General features: G+C 41.3%; 1 protein-coding gene across 4 annotated transcripts in view; it reads left to right on the top strand.

The window, feature by feature from the left end:
• Positions 1-15934, top strand: part of PTPRG (protein tyrosine phosphatase receptor type G) — a 666481-nt gene that overhangs the window by 525790 nt on the left and 124757 nt on the right. For all 4 annotated transcript variants that reach the window (XM_064496361.1, XM_031470665.2, XM_010980956.3 and 1 more), the window contains one exon: positions 11782-11974. In XM_064496361.1, the coding sequence (XP_064352431.1) occupies positions 11782-11974 (193 nt within the window). The remainder of the gene's footprint in view (positions 1-11781; positions 11975-15934) is intronic.

The raw sequence follows: 15934 nt of genomic DNA, 5'->3' as shown, positions 1-15934 counted from the left end.
GAGGTTGGTGCTATTTGTACCCACGTTTTAGAGAGGAGAGACAACAGAAGTGAAGTGACTTGCCCAGGGTCATACAACTGGTTTCCAAGCTGTGGTGTCTGATCCCAAAGGGCATACTACCCAAAGTTCAGAAAAGAGAAATTTGTGTATGTGAAAAAATGAAAGAAAAAAATACCATTGAATAAGCTCTCTTCTTTCTGTGATAAGCACTTTACATCTGGTCAACTTTGTTGCAAAACAGCGTTGAGAGTTGGGTATGTTGCAGTAAGACGGTTCCCATAAGGACATGGTGGCAAGGAGAGACTGAGTAACATGCTCACGGACTCGTGGTCAGTGAATGTTGAAGCCAGAAGCCAAGCCTGGGTTTGTCCGATTCCACATACATGCATTGACCTCTACACTGAGCTACCACTCCTCCCTGAGTGTGGCCTGGCAGATGTCATAAGAAGGTGGGTTCAGGCTGAGCAGTTAACTGTGGGTAGGGATTTGATGAACTGGAGATGGGGTTGGGAGCAACGTCAGAGGAAGAGGATCCACCCGGGACGAGGGGCCTTGAATCACCTCGTGAAGAATAGTAGATGGACGGGAAAAGTAGAGGGGACACGTGAGTCATCAGAGATGCAGCATGTGCGGCAAGGGTAGAGCTCAGTGGTAGAGCACGTGCTTAGCATGTACGACGTCCTGGGTTCAATCCCCAGCACCTCCATTAAAAAAAGGTTTTTTTTAAACAAAGAAGTAAATAAATAAACCTAATCACATCCCGTTCCCCTCCTCAAAAAAGAAAAAAAGAAAAAGCTTAGAAATACAGCATGCCCCGAGACAGAAGAGTAGATAGATGACTTCTCCATAATTTCTGGAAACAGAGCCAAGAACAGTGGGTAGGATTTTCTAAGAATGTGGATTTGAGCCATTAACCAGGACTGTCTAAAAATGGAAGGTTCTTATTAGAGCCATCCATAGAAATGCCTCTCCAGAATTTGACAGCTAGGGCTGTAAAGGCTGAGAAGGGGGAAGTTTTGAAATTACGTGGTAAATATCAGTAATATAACTGAAGAAGACAAGCAACAAGACGACGAACCTGGCTGGCGTGGGCAATCGTCCAGAGATTCTCCTAACAAGGATAGAGAACACAGAATAGGGAGAAGGGGAAATAGGGTTGGGTGCTGTCCTGGTCAGGGCTGTTGGGGATGTAGGAAACAGAAACCCACTAAAAGTGGCTTAAGTAGGAGGAGTATTTTAAAGAAACCATAGCAGGGGCATCCTGCGAGGGAGGCCCTCATGACCAGGCCTATAAGTAGAAAGTGGAGCATGAGCTTTAGTCTCTGCCTTTTAGGGGCCATGCAAGATCTTAACATCTTTGAGTTTCTGCTTTGTGAGTCTGTCTGTACTTTTGCAAAATCCTGGTGCCTTCTTCTCTCTCCCAGTTTCGAGTGCGGTTTTCTTTGGAGGGGATTGCATGGCTCAATATTGTTACTCTAATACCAGTTGACCCTTCAACTCAAGGGCCAGCTACCAGCTGACAGTAGTCTAGGTCTTGTGTCAAGTATTCAGGAAGATAGATCTGAATAGATGTTGGCCAACCAGCAAATTGGTTGGCCTTGGGTTATGTGTCCATTTTTTAATAGGTCGGCAGAGGTGCTGGTCATGTCCTGAGACATCTGGTCTCCCTGCTCTGGGGGTAAACGGAGCAGGTTATCTAGAAAGAACTAGTGCAGGAGAGACACCCCACTAACAAAGGAGGTGGTGTGGGGTCAGGGGGAACATTTATTTGGCCTCACTGCTGTTGGCAGACGTTTTCCTTTCAGATTGTTGTTTTCCTTTTAATTCGATTGTGATGAAAAAAGAAAGACTAGCAATTTGGTTGCTGAACAGGATGTGTTGGCCTTAAGGAGATAATGAAATATGAAACGAGTTTTCTTCCTAATGGTGAAGCCAGCATTGTTGTATATAAAATACAATGAAACTGCAACCCAAATAGTTATTTCCTCAAGGGTGGGGGGACAGGGCTTTGAAAAGGAATCCTTTCTGTCGATTAAGGTACATGCTTTTGTATTCATTGATAATGAGGTTAAGAAAATCAAGTTTGTCTTCTCTCTTTATCTTCCTTTTTTTCCCCTGCCTTCCTTCCTTCCATCCTCCCTTCCTCCCTTCCTTTCTCTCTTCCTTCCTTTCTCTCTTCCTTCCTTCCTTCCTTCCTTCCTTCCTTCCTTTCTTTCTTTCTTTCTTTCTTTCTTTCTTTCTTTCTTTCTTTCTTTCTTTCTTTCTTTCTTTCTTTCTTTCTTTCTTTCCTTTTTTTTTTGTAGGATACCCTGTGAGGGGGAGGGATAGACCCGTAATTGTGTAGTAGGGGAGAAATAGAACCATTAACACATACTGTGTTTTATTACAGTTTAGTGGATCTAAACAAAAGGCAGAGTTTGAGGCTTGGATGTCTTGTCAAGTGCTTGTCAATTGGAAGTATTTTGACATTTGAGAAAGTGCTTTATTAACGTCTTTTTACTCTCCTGCTCTTCCAACCATACACTCAAGAGAGAAGTAATGGAAGATTTGTTCTCTGTGACTTCCAATATATGACCAAGATCTCTCTAAGTGTTACTGTCTGAAGAAAATAGTGAAGGAATAAATTAGTCATATTGGCCTCCAAGTTTCTTTACTGTAAACCATCTTTAGATAATACTTTACTTTTATCAGACACGGCTTCATATATCCCTTCCTCTCTCCCAAGGGAGGAAAACAGCTCATTTTCCTGTGGCCAAACTAGGTCCTTGCTGTGAGCTGAGTGGAGGTCACAGCTGTGTCAGGCCTCAGAAAGGAAAGCATTTAACCATCCAAGTATTATGGTTTCAGACCTTCCCACCCCGACCCTGCCAACATTCCTTCTGAAGGGAGCACAGAATGTTCATTTCAGAACGGCGGACGGCCAGTTCCGAGAAGCCAAGTGGACAGGATTCCATGTCTGCTTCCACCAGAAGGAACAACGTTCCTAGTCGTCCATCCTTCCTTTTCTCCAAAGGCTCTTCTCTCCTCTTACACAGCATGGGTACCTGTCAGCAGTGAACAGGAGTGCTCGTTCACCCCACAGTATGATGGTCAGCACACACTGTCGGCTTGTCTGATGTGGATTTCTTTGAAGTCTTCCAGAGTAAATATGAGCAACTCCTTATTTTCCCTCTTTTGTGAGTCTCCTTGGGCATTCAGACCAACCCTGCAGCCAGCAAGCTCTGACCCCAGCTTGTGTGATAGTCTGGACCGAAACAGTGTCACAAATGGAATCATGGGTTGGCATGGTTGGTCAGCAGTCAGCATGGCATATGTGGCTCCACCAAACACTTACTGTAAATATCAGGCAAAAGTCGTGCCAGGATTTTGTCACCTAAACAAAATGGCGGCACCCTCAGTCCTGGCAGAGGAGGTCAGAGGAGCAGGACTAGCCCAGTAAGACAGGTGCCTGCCATGCATTTGTGATCAGTCATGGAACATGGTCATTTTTAGTCCAGTGTACTAGGATGTGTTTTATTCTAGAACAGTGACTCTCAGATGCTGCTGCTTTGACCATTGGAAACTATCCCAGCCTTCCCTTTCCAGAACTGTTGGCTTTTGCAGTTTAAAATATGACACTGCCTATAATTTTTCCTAACATGAGCTTTATTTAAGAGCTTCTTGGAGGCTCTATCAAAAAGGAAATAAATATCAAAAGGGCTAGTGTATTTGTTTTATTTGCATGAGTTTTATTGAAATATAGTTGATTTACAATATTGTGTTAATTTCAGATATACAGCAGAGTGATTCAGTTATATATATTTTTCAGATTATTTTCCATTGTAAGTTATTATAAGATGTTGAATATTGTTCTTTGTGTTACACAGTAAATCCTTGTTGCTTATCTATTTTATTTATAGTAGTTTGTATCTGTTAATCTTATGCCCCTAATTTGTTCTTCCCCCACCTTCCTTTCCTCTTTGGTAACCATAAATGTGTTTTCTATATCTGTAAGTGTGTTTCTGCTTTGTATGTAAATTCATTTGTATTATTTTTCAGATTCCACATGTAAGTGATATCATATAATATTTGTCTTTATCTCACTTCATTTAGTATGATAATCTCTAAGTCCTTCTGTGTTGCTGCAAATGGCATTATTTCATTCTTTTTTATGATTGAGTAATATTCCATTGTGTATATGTGTATGTATGTATACATACACATTTTCTTAAACCAGTCATCTGTTGATGGGCATTTGGGTTCTTTCCATGTCTTTGCTGTTGTAAATAGTGCTGCTGTGAACATTGAGCTGCAGGTAGCTTTTCAAGTTAAGAGTTTTTGTCTTTTCCAGATACATGCCCAGGAGTGGGATGGCTGGATCATATGATAGCTCTCTTTTTTAGTTTTTTAAGGAACCTCCATACTATTTTCCATAGTGGCTGCACCAGTTTACATTCCTACCAACAGTGTAGGGGGGTTCCCTTTTCTCCACACCTTCTCTGGCATTTACTGTAGACTGTAGACTGTAGACTTTTTGACGATAGACATTCTGACCAATTTGAGGGGTTACCTCACTGGTTTTGATTTGCATTTGTCTAATAACCTGCAATGTTGAGCATCTTTTCATGTACCTGTTGGCCATCTTTAAGTATTCTTTGGAGAATGTCTGCTTTGGCCTTCTGCCCATTTATTTCATTGAGTTAATTCTTTTTTTGATACTGAATTATATGAGCTGTTTGTATATTATGGAAATTAACCCTTTTGTCAGCTGAATCATTTGCAAATATTTTCTCCCATTCATAGGTTGTCTTTTCATTTTGTTAATAGTTTCTTTTGCTGTGTAAAAGCTTTTAAGTTTGATTAGGTCCCATTTGTTTATTTTTGCCTTTATTTCATTTGCCTTGGGAGACTGAGCTAAGAAAACATTACTACAATTTATGTCCAAAAATGTTTTGCCTATGTTCTCTCCTAGGAGTTTTTATGGTATTGAGTCTTATGTTTAAGTCTTTAAACCATTTTGAGTTTATTTTTGTGTATGGTGTGAGGGAGTGTTCTAATTTCATTGATTTACAAGCAGCTGTCCAGCTTTCCTAACACCACTTGCTGAAGAGACTGTCTTTTCTCCATTGTATATTCTTGCCTCTTTTATTGTAGATTAATTGACCATAGGTGTGTGGGTTTGTTTCTGGGCTCTGTTTTGTTCTGTTGATCTGTACGCCTGCTTTTGTGCCCAGCACCACACTGTTTTGATTACTATAGCTCTGTAATATTGTGGGAGGTCTGGGAAGGTTATGCCTCCAGCTTTGTTCTTTTTCCTCAGGATTGCTTTGGCAGTTCTGGGTCTTTCGTGGTTCCATATAAATTCTAGGATTATTTGTTCTAATTCTGTGAAAAATGTTTTGGATAATTTGATAGGGATCACGTTAAATCTGTAGATTGCTTTGAGTAGTGTGGCCATTTTAACAATACTCATATTTCCAATCTAAGAGCATGGGGTATCTTTCCATTTCTTCAGATTATCTTCATTTTCCTTTATAATGTTTTAACAGTTCTCAGCATGTAAGTGTTTCACCTCCTTGGTTAGGTTTATTACTAGGTATTTTATGTTTTTTGACATTTTATTCAGGATTTTTAAAACTTAATGATATTTCATTGTTAGCATAAAGAAACACAACAGATTTCTGTATATTAATCTTGTGTCCTGCTCCCTTGCTGACTTTATTACTTTCAATAGTTTTTGTGTAACGTCTTTAGAGTGCATAGAATTTTTTTCCTTTTTTTTTTTATTTAACCAATGTTATCACTGTCACAGAGAGTAGAGCAACCTTTTTGAATTAAGACCATGTTCCATATGGCGCCAAACTGCCTAGGTTCCGTTCTTCGCTGCATTCTTCATCCAAATTACTCAGCTACTCTACTACTCTGTGCCTCAGCTTTCATCTGTAAAATGGGGATGATAATCATACACATCTTATGAGGTCATTATAAAGATGAAGTGATGGGATGTGTGTAGAATGGTTAGACTTGTGTCTGGCACCACAGGAAGTGCTCAGAGGGTTTTAGGTGTTTCTCGTTGTGGCTGTTTTTTTGTCTGAAGCCTCTAGGGCCGTACTGTCCAATGGAAATAAAACAAGCCACATACATTATTTTAACTTGCTGGTGGCTACATTAAAATATGTAAAGAAAAACAGATGAAACTAATTTTTAATATATATTATCTAACCTACTATATCCAAAATAGTTACCATTTTAACACGTAGGACTGGCTGCATTGCTAGTGGAATCACCGTAAGGCTACTGGTGGTCGCATCTCTCACGTTTATTTCAAGGCCATAACAACTAATGAATGACTTAATTCGGAAGGTTTCTATTCAAACACTACATAACGTGCAGTGCTTTGAATAAAGAAGGCTTTTTAAGTGGTGGGTGAAGATGCCATTATTAATAACCCACAGCAGATAGCTTTCATTGTTAATTACGGTTAAACTGTCTTCTTTCTGTAGAGGGCTTTTCTGTCATCACTTTCATGCAAAGCTGTTTGTAGTGACAGGGACGACACGGACCTGTAGTTAGCTAGCTCTTCCCAGATTTTATTTTGCCGCCGGAGTTTAGTAAGTAAAACTGGGGATGCTCCAGGCTGTTGGGAATTTAACATTCCATCATTATCGTCTTGATTACTAATGATGCAGCCAAGCGGGTCCTGTCCCATCACCCCTCAAATGTGTGATGAAACTCAAGCATCCCCATGATCTTGGGTGTGATGTGATAGTTTCTGATGTTTTCCCAGGAGGTTATTATTATGCTTTTAATGCACTCTGGCCTTGTTTAATTGCCGTTCTATACCCATCCTGTAAAATACTGTGCACATCAGCCTTTTAGTGGTTCATAATTATATTACTTTTGATTTTCTCTCATTTTCCCCCCTTCAGCCATGATGGTCCCCTCCCCCACATCTTGTGACCCAGAGCCCTTGCTGCACAGAAATGACACGAATAGATTTCAACTTTCCTGTGATTCAGACCGACAGATTAAAAACTAATTATTCTCTGTAATATTTTTACAATAAAAACTAAGTTGAAATGATTTATGTACACTTCCAGCCAACACATTTGCAATTCAAGGTTAAAATTGTTCTTGAAACAGCACCAGTTAAAATGCAATTACAACTCCCCAAGCAGGGATGAAAGAAGGAAATGTTTTACATGTTCACTTCAAAAGTTAAAAAGTCCATTTAATATTAGAGAAATAAAGAAAAAGAAACTTTCATTTGTTTTCAATAAAGGATACAATCATCACTCGTTATAGTAAAGATAAATCCGAGTGTGTGTATTACCTGAAAGATGAACAAAAAGTACAGGCCTTGTGAGGTGGATCCCAGTTTCTCCTCACACTTGCCTTCTTCTTCTGGTTACCATCTTGGGTTTTTGTTTTTTTCTTTTTCTTCATGTTGGGTTGTTTCTTTCCACAGTGCAGAGAAGTGCAAATGGATTGGTATCACCGACAGTGAAGCAGCAGTGGTGGGCGCCCTGCGTGGTGGGGCCTTGGGGGTCAGCAGAAGGGAACTGGTTAGGAACTTCTCTATCATCCAGTTCAGTTTTTCCACCATAGTCTTGCTCTTCCAGTGAGTAAGCCGAGGCCCTGTTACGCATGTGGCCTAAAGTGACCGAGAGCATGAAAAACAGAGTCACGCAGACCTGGGCTTCTCATCCTCACGTCACCTCTCAGTTTCTGTGTGGTCTCGGGCAAGTTGCTTAATGTCTCTAAGCCCGGGTTCCTCATCAGCCAAAAATAATAAGAATATGATAATGCCACCGAGATCACTGGATTCCCGTGAGGATTAAGAGACAGCATCTGTCACTCTTAGCGCATTGCCTCATGCTTAATTAAGTCTCAGTAAATATTCATTATTCGTGCTAGTGATGTCATAATAATATTATTAATAATGTCACTTTAATGATATTTTTTTTGAGCTAAGAATAAGCTGAAAACCAAAACAATCTTTGTAAAGTGCTTAACAAAGTACCTGGCACATAATGGGTTTGGTAACTAGACATTGTAAGGTGGAAATATGGGTTATAAATAAACCTAGATACGTTACATGTGTGTAACATATATAGTAAGTACATTACACATGTATAATGTATATAATATATATGTATAACGTGGATTACAAGTACTGTAATAATATATATAACACATATAATGTACCTATGTATATAGAATGGACACTGTAAATACACGTATATAAATTTTAAGGAAGAAAAGGCAGGAGGAGCAGTAGAGCATCTGACAGTTGTTGTAAGCCTGGCGTGCAATGTATTTACCACATTCCTCATAAAATTAAAAAAATAATAATAATAATGACAGTAAAATTTATTGAGCACCTCTCGTGTATCAGGAGTTATTCCAAACACTTTATATTATAGTAATTCATTTAATAGCAACAAGAAGCACATGAGATGGTTAATGATTATGCACGTAAGAAAACTGAAGCTCAGAAATAGTAAATGCTTTGGCTGAGGCCACATGTTTAGCAAATGGGGTTTTAAAACAGGGTTTTTAACCAAGTTAGTGAGAGTAAGCTTTTTTTGTTTTGTTTCTAACATACGTTTTTTATTGACACGTAGGTGATCTGCAGTATTGTGTTAGTTTTGAGAGTAAGTGTTTTGCATTTGGAGAATAAGGCTCAGGCCAGATCCTTAAGGCTCCATGGTGAGAATGGGAGGCTGTTGAAAAGCATTGATTGGACAGAAGTGCGTGGCATGATCCGATGTACATCTTAGAAGGATCACTGACTGTGTGGCTGTTAACTAAATCTAGAGGAGGCGGACAGATTGAGCACCAAACACGTGGACAGTCAGAGGCCGGAGAGACACAACTCTGGAGTCTGTTTGGTGGCCCCGGTGTTGCACGGGGCAGCCATGCTGCACGGCTCTGGGAGGCATCTTCTCCTTCTAAATAGCATCCCTCAGAATCCAACAGAATGGAGGTCCAGATGGTGCTCAGGGTCACCGTTAGCTAGCGTGGGTTGCAAGGCAGGGGTAAGGACCACGACAGACCTTGAAGCAGCTATGTCATGAGTATCGGTAGATTTCTGGCCCAGATGATCGCTGATCACCTGCCCCAATGAGAAGCATAGACTCCCGTTGCCAGCCCAGGGATCCTGGAGATTTCCACTCAAGAGCCAGGCATCCCAGTTACCAACAAGAGAGGCCACTGGCAGTTTTCATTCAACTTAGAGAAATGACGGTGTTTTAGTAAAAATGCCGCCAGCCTACTGAGGGACATTTGATGAGTCTGCTAAGCTTGTCCTCCGTTTTCCTCTTCTTTTACGCTCCTGTCAAAGGAAGCTGTGCTGCAGATGACAGTATGACATCGCCAGGTCATCAGTTCACGCTCAGAGCCGTCACATCCTCCCTTTGAGAAATCTTTGGGCAAGTTGAGTTAATGACAGGGAGGTGGCCGTGCTTTTAAGCCATAGCACATCATTAAGCTGTAAGAGCAATTAAAGCAAAAGCATTTTTGTGTTAAATTCAGAACCTGCCTCTTTTTACAGTTATATGACTAATTCTTTCCTGAGGCATCAGAAATAAACTTTTTTAGGAGAACTAAATGCTAGCTGTGAACGAAGCAAGTTTTGGAGAGAATAAACAAGCCTTCAAGTCGCCTGGCGGAGTGTCTTCCAGGCCATCCTTTCCTGGCATCTCAGAGATTAAAGTGTTTCAGGACAGATGGCTGTCTCTTCCAGAAAATTTCCGGTCTAACTTGCTATGGATGGCAGCCCCATTCATTTTTCTTAAAAAAAAAAAAAATCACTGTGAAAGTTAAGGAATTCCTCTATTCAACTCACGTCTCTAAGGCTTTAATTTAAACCAATTTCCTCTTATTTGGCCTTCTCTGGACGTGGAGAAGAGCTGGTCAGCATCTTCCACGTAACAAGGCCTTTAATCAAATTACTCCTTACTCGCCTTTTCTTCAGGCGAAACAGTTCCACTTCCTTTAACCTTTCCACACAGCATTTTCCCTCCGTCCCTTTAATCATTTGGCTTGGTCTTTCCCTAGACGATCTCCAGAGGGTCTTGGTTAATTCCTTTCACGTAACTTTAGGAAGTTATTTTCTCTGAGAACATCATGAGAGCTTCTCTCATTTTCGGATGCCTTCAGTTCTGATTTCAGTAGTCCCATGCGGAGAGTACACCTTGCTAGGATGAGATGATTTTTCTTTTCGGCACCTTTAATTCTTTCCATCCGAGTGGCTCCCATTTGGACGGAGTCAGCAGCCCAGTTTCCTTATTGCCTTTCTCCCGTCGTTATACATAAACAAGGAATTTGGCGCCAGAAGCAGACCATTTTCTGTGTCACTCTCTGAGGCTGTTTGGGAAACACTGGTTTTAGTCCAGGCTTCAAAATGCCCCTCTGGAAACCCACAGTGTAATTCTCTGGTTTGTCTTATACATTGGTGTTAGCCCCATCCTGGTCCCAGAAGTTGAGGGCAGCCGCTCAGTGCCTGCTTGGGAAGCGTTTTTCTAGGACCACTCCACCTCGTCAGTCGCTCCTACAGAAAACATTCTGATTTAACATTCAAGGAGCCAGATGGACCAGAAGGAGTTCATTCAGTTTCTCTCTTCTTTATTTAATTTTCTTCCCCCAGCTCAGGGAGTTGGTATTTTTGGTGGCTGGGCATTTTACGTTACGCTCCATTTCTTTGGTGACAAGAATAACTTTGTGCTCCATTGAAAACGAGTCTCTGTCCCTCGGTCTCTGCTCTGTTCCTCTTATATAACAGAATGACCTTTTTGTTTGTTTGTTTTTTTAAATAAGCAGAATGTTGAAAGCCACAAAGAATCTTTTTTGACAGGAGAAATACGATCCTGGAGTCCCGAATTTTTTTCTTCACGTTTCCATGAAAATTTGGACAGCAGTCTTGTGGAAAAAGTTTACTAATAATATTAATGATGATGAGAGCAATTGATCTTTACTAAGGGCTTACTGGCCGCTAAATAATTTACATGGATTTTCATCTTTTCAACAGCCTTAAGACAGGTGGCACTAGTACCGTATCTGTTTTACAGAGGAAGAAACTTGAGTTGCAGAAAGCTTGAATAAGTTGACTGTGACTGCTCGTCTGGTTAATGTTGAACTTGGGCAGTTTAACCTGCGCACCGTGGATTTAGCAACTTTGTGATTTAGCAAGTGCTGTACTGGATCTCTAGTATGTAAGAAGGTGCTTAGTAAGAATTAAATTGCAAATACTTATGTTCCAGGAATTGTTTGAAGCACTGTACAATGATTATCTCATTGAATGCTGACCCGAACCCTGTGGGGTCGATGCTGCTATAATTCTCACCATTTTATTGAGGAAGAATTGAGGCTCAGAGAAGTTAAGCAACTTTCTCGGGGTCACAGAGCAGTTGAGCCGTGGATCCGAAGTTCCCACCCAAGCCATCTGGCTCTAGAACCTACCAGTTTCACCATAACTCTGGGCTTCTTCCTGTGGTATTGGAGCTCTTGGCAGTGGGAGGCCCTGCAGAAAGACTGGGATCTCTTTATGAGACACAAATCGCAAGAGCTGTGTCCACCCTCAAAGGAAGTGTTTTCCTGGTTAGTTGGCAATACAGAAACCACAGCCAGATAAGCCCCTTGGCAGGGATCCCAGCAGGCAGCCTGTGTCCTGCTGGGACTGTCCCACTTGGCATCGGACACTTCCTCTCATGTTGTGTTCTTGTCACCCCTTCTGGCTTTGGACCACTTAGCTTCCTAACCAGTGTTCTTTTTTTCTCCCTTCTCTGGTTGTCTGTCCAGCTCGAGGCTTTTTACTCCATCTTCACCACGGAGCAGCAAGACCATGTCAAGTCAGTGGAGTATCTGAGAAATAACTTTCGGCCGCAGCAGGAACTGAACGACAGAGTGGTGTCCAAGTCTGCCGTCCGCGACGCCTGGAACCACGACGTGACAGACTTCTTAGACAACCCACTGGGGACAGAAGCCTCTAAAGGTACATTTGGATTAAGTGCCCTTGCCCAGAGGAAGATTCCTTAGCATAAATTACTTTAAATTAAAAGGAGTTCAAAACCAGCCAAGAATTGGAACTTGGCATTAAAAGCATCTGTTTCTCTGCTGAAAGAGACTGGTCTGGATGATAAATAGAAGCAGTTGTGGGAATAACTTGAGTTAAATAGATAGGTTCCGAGTTGCACTTTTGACTAGTAAGAGATCAGTCTCTCTGTCATTTAACCTTGTGGCATCAACACCGACTAGTTGGTGTCTAAAGAAAGCTTTCTGGTGTCTTACTTGTTAACTGTTTGCCTGCTGCGATCTGGTGTTTGTCTCTGAGCTCAGACAGTAGGACCTCAGACTTGCTCCCCTGCCCCAATCTGCAGCTGTCTTACTAACATCCATACCAGGCCAAGAACCCCTCTCCGGGTCTCGGACGCCCCCACTAGACATCAGGTGGCCTTTTAAAACTCTCATCTAACAGTTCAGTTCCCATATCCCACAAACATCAGTTTTCAGATGTCTTCATCTTTTCCATTTCTACTTTCTCATGTGAAATGGCCGTGGATTTTTCTCCCAGGAAACTGGGAAGATGGATTCTACCCTCACAACTCAAACTTCAAGCTCTGTGATTTATCATAATCGTGTCTTGGAGCTCAGGACACACTTAGAGGAATAAGGCTCATCAAAGTCTTAGTATTTAGAAGGGAGAAAGGAATAAGAGGGAATTTCCTTTGGGTGTGAAGAGATGGAGCTTTCCCAGGCCAGTGCTCGCCTTTGAAATTGTGAGCTCGGGGAATTTGGGAAGCGCTTGTCATTTATGGACACTGGAAGCCAACTGTGGTATTTTCAGTATGGTACGTTACATGAGGAGGCTGTGTTTCAGGAGAGCCCCCACCTCTAACCAAAGGACTGGCGTGTGACCTTTATAGGAATGGGGTCGGGGGATGAGATTATATTCCACAAATAACTGCACTGACGTGCCCTTTGACGAGAAGATGAGCCCACTTTCCAGGCTCATACCTCTGAAAAGGAGCTGAAAGAAAAGGAAGGGGAGTTTTAAGAATGTGATCATTTCCTTCCTGTCCATGTGATTTTTGTCTGAGGATGGTGAGAAGCAGCTAGTCTGGCCAGGTTCCGTTAAGAAATACTTGAGATTCAGGTAACTGGGGGCTGACACTTTGTCAAGGGCATCGTTTATTGGCTAGGAACAACGGGAGGGTTAAGAAACACGCGAACCTGTAAAACATCTTGGGTTGAGCTGGTGTAGAAAACCTCACTTGGACCATTTTTTTTTTAAGTCCAAGTTAAAAATGAAGAAAACAACCCAACTCTCAAGCTTTCTCCCGAGAGATCTTGCCTGGGGAGAGGAGGGCTCTGAGGGTTGACTGTTCTGTGACAGGTGACTATAAAGAACTATAAAGGGAATGAGGAATTTATGTCATGAGTGAGTGTAAGATCTGGTAGCTCAGAATTGCTGAGGTTATGACTGTTACAAAGTTCTTTCCTAATAAATGACCTGAGCGTATGATCCATCAGCCATGCAAATAGTATACACAGCCCTTCTTACCCAGGGAAGTTGGTAAGGATAATGGGTTACATTGCATTAAATTGTCAGAGTGGGTGGGATCTTCCGCTGAACAGAGGCTTTCTGTGAATTTGAGCGGATCTGTGGACCCAGTCCTTAAATATAGGGCGTCGGTTCTCCATTTTACAAGGTTACAATTATCTTAGTGTCCGTTGCTGACTCTTAAGACTTGTGAATATGAAAACGTTTTGTGATCTTTCTAGAGGCAGAGAGAGATGCAGATGCCCTCTCTCCTTTTTAAACGTATTATTGGAGTGTGCCGTACAGAAGAGTGCGCACACAGTATGCGCACAACTTGATAAATCTTCACAAAGTGAATATTCTTGAGTAACAAACACCCAGATCAAGAAACTGACATCATCCGCTTCCCAGAAGCCCCTCCTTCTCCCCCTTCCTAGTCACTCTCCGTTCCCAAGGGTAACCATGACCACGAATTAGCCTCGCTTTCTGGTCAATTTCATATAAATGGAATCATCCAACATATACGCTTTATTTTTATTATTGTTTTATTAAATGGAGGTACTGGGGATTGAACCCAGGACCTCGTGCATGCTGGGCATGTACTCAACCACTGAGCTATATGCTACCACCACCGCCGCCCCCCTAGTGTGTCCTCTTTTTTGTCTTGCATCTTTTGCTTCCCACTGGTTGTGAGAGTCATCTGTGCTATTGCATGTGGTTTCTTACTGCTGAATTTCATGGTAAGACTGTACCTGAACGTATTTATCCATTTCAGTATACATGAGTACATGGATTATTTTCATGTTTTGATAATCACGAAAATTCTTGAACATGCCTCTCCGTGAGCACACGGACACATCTCCGTTGGGTATGCACCCAGGAGTAAAATGACTGCGGCCAGAGGACACGTACGTGTTCAGACTGGGTTAGATACTGCCGAGCCGTTTCCCAATGATTCCGTGTACCCCATTACACTTCAGCCAGCAGTGTACGAAAGTTTCCTATTTTTAATAGCGTTTTTCAGGCATAATTTATATACCATAACATCCAGCGGTTGTGAATGTATAATTCAGTAAGTTTTAATAACTTTATGAATGTGCAGCCACCATCACACTCCAGCCTGAGAACGTTTTCATCACTGAAAGTTCTTAGGGGCCCATTTGCAGTCAGTTCTTTCTCCCATCCTCAACTCCAGGCAACTTCTGACCTGCTTTTGTCTTTCACTTGACATGAGGATTTTAAGCTTTATCCACATTGTGTAGCATGTATCACTAGCTCATTTATTTTTATCACTCAGTAGTATGGTTATTTGTCTTAAAAACAGCTTTATTGAGATTTAATTCACATACCGTAAAGTTCATTCTTTCAAAGTGTATGCTTCAGTGGTTTGTAGTATATTCACAAAGTTGTGCAGTCATCACTACTAGCTGCTTCAGAACACTTTTTATCACCCCCCCAAAAAGAAATTCCATACCCATTAGCAGTCACTCCTTTTTCTCCTGCCTCTCCTTCCTCCCCAGCCCTAGGCAACCACTAACGTACTTTCTGTCTCTATGGATAAACCTATTCTGGACATTCCTTATAAATGGAATCATACAATATATGGCTTTTTGTCTCTGGGTTCTTTCACTTAGCATCATATTTTCAAGGTTCATCCTTATTTAAGCTTGTATCAGAGTTTCATTTCATTTTATGGCCAGATACTACTTCACCGTATGGATATTCCACATTTTGTTTATCTATGTGTCAATTGATAGATCCCACTTTGGGGCTGTTATGAATAATTCTTCTGTGATCATTTGTGTTCACATTTTCATGTGGACTTATGCTTTCATTTCTCTTGGCTATAAACCTAGGAGTAGAATTGATGAGTTATGTGGTAACTCTATGTTTGTGTTTTTGAAGAGCTGCCAAACTGGTTTCCCAAGGCAGCTATACCAGTCTGCATTCCCGTCACCATGTAGGAGGGTTCTGATGTACCCACATCCTCACCAACACTTGTTTCACATCTTTTTTATTTTAGCCATCCTAGTGGATGTGAGATGGTATCTCTTTGTAGCTTTGATTTGCACTTTCCTAATGACTAATGATGTCCATATTTATTTTTTGTTTTTTGTTTTTAATTGAAGTATAGTTGATTTACAATGTTGTGTTAGTTTCTGGTGCACAGCACGGTGATTCAGTTATACATATATATTCCTTTTCATATTCTTTGCATTATAGGTTATTAAAATATATTGAATATAGTTCCCTGTGCTAAACAGTAGGACCTTATTGTTTATTTTATATATAGTAGTTTGTATCTGCAAATTCCAGACTCCTAATTTATCCCTCTCCACAACTTTCCCCCCTGGTAACCATAACTTTGTTTTCTGTGTCTGTGAGTCTATCTCTGTTTTGTGAGTAAGTTCA

The sequence above is a fragment of the Camelus dromedarius genome, chromosome 17 (genome assembly GCF_036321535.1).
Source record: "Camelus dromedarius isolate mCamDro1 chromosome 17, mCamDro1.pat, whole genome shotgun sequence".
NCBI lineage: Eukaryota > Metazoa > Chordata > Mammalia > Artiodactyla > Camelidae > Camelus > Camelus dromedarius.
The sequence above is the reverse complement of the archived record's forward strand: the minus strand, read 5'-3'. Positions and strand labels throughout refer to the sequence as shown.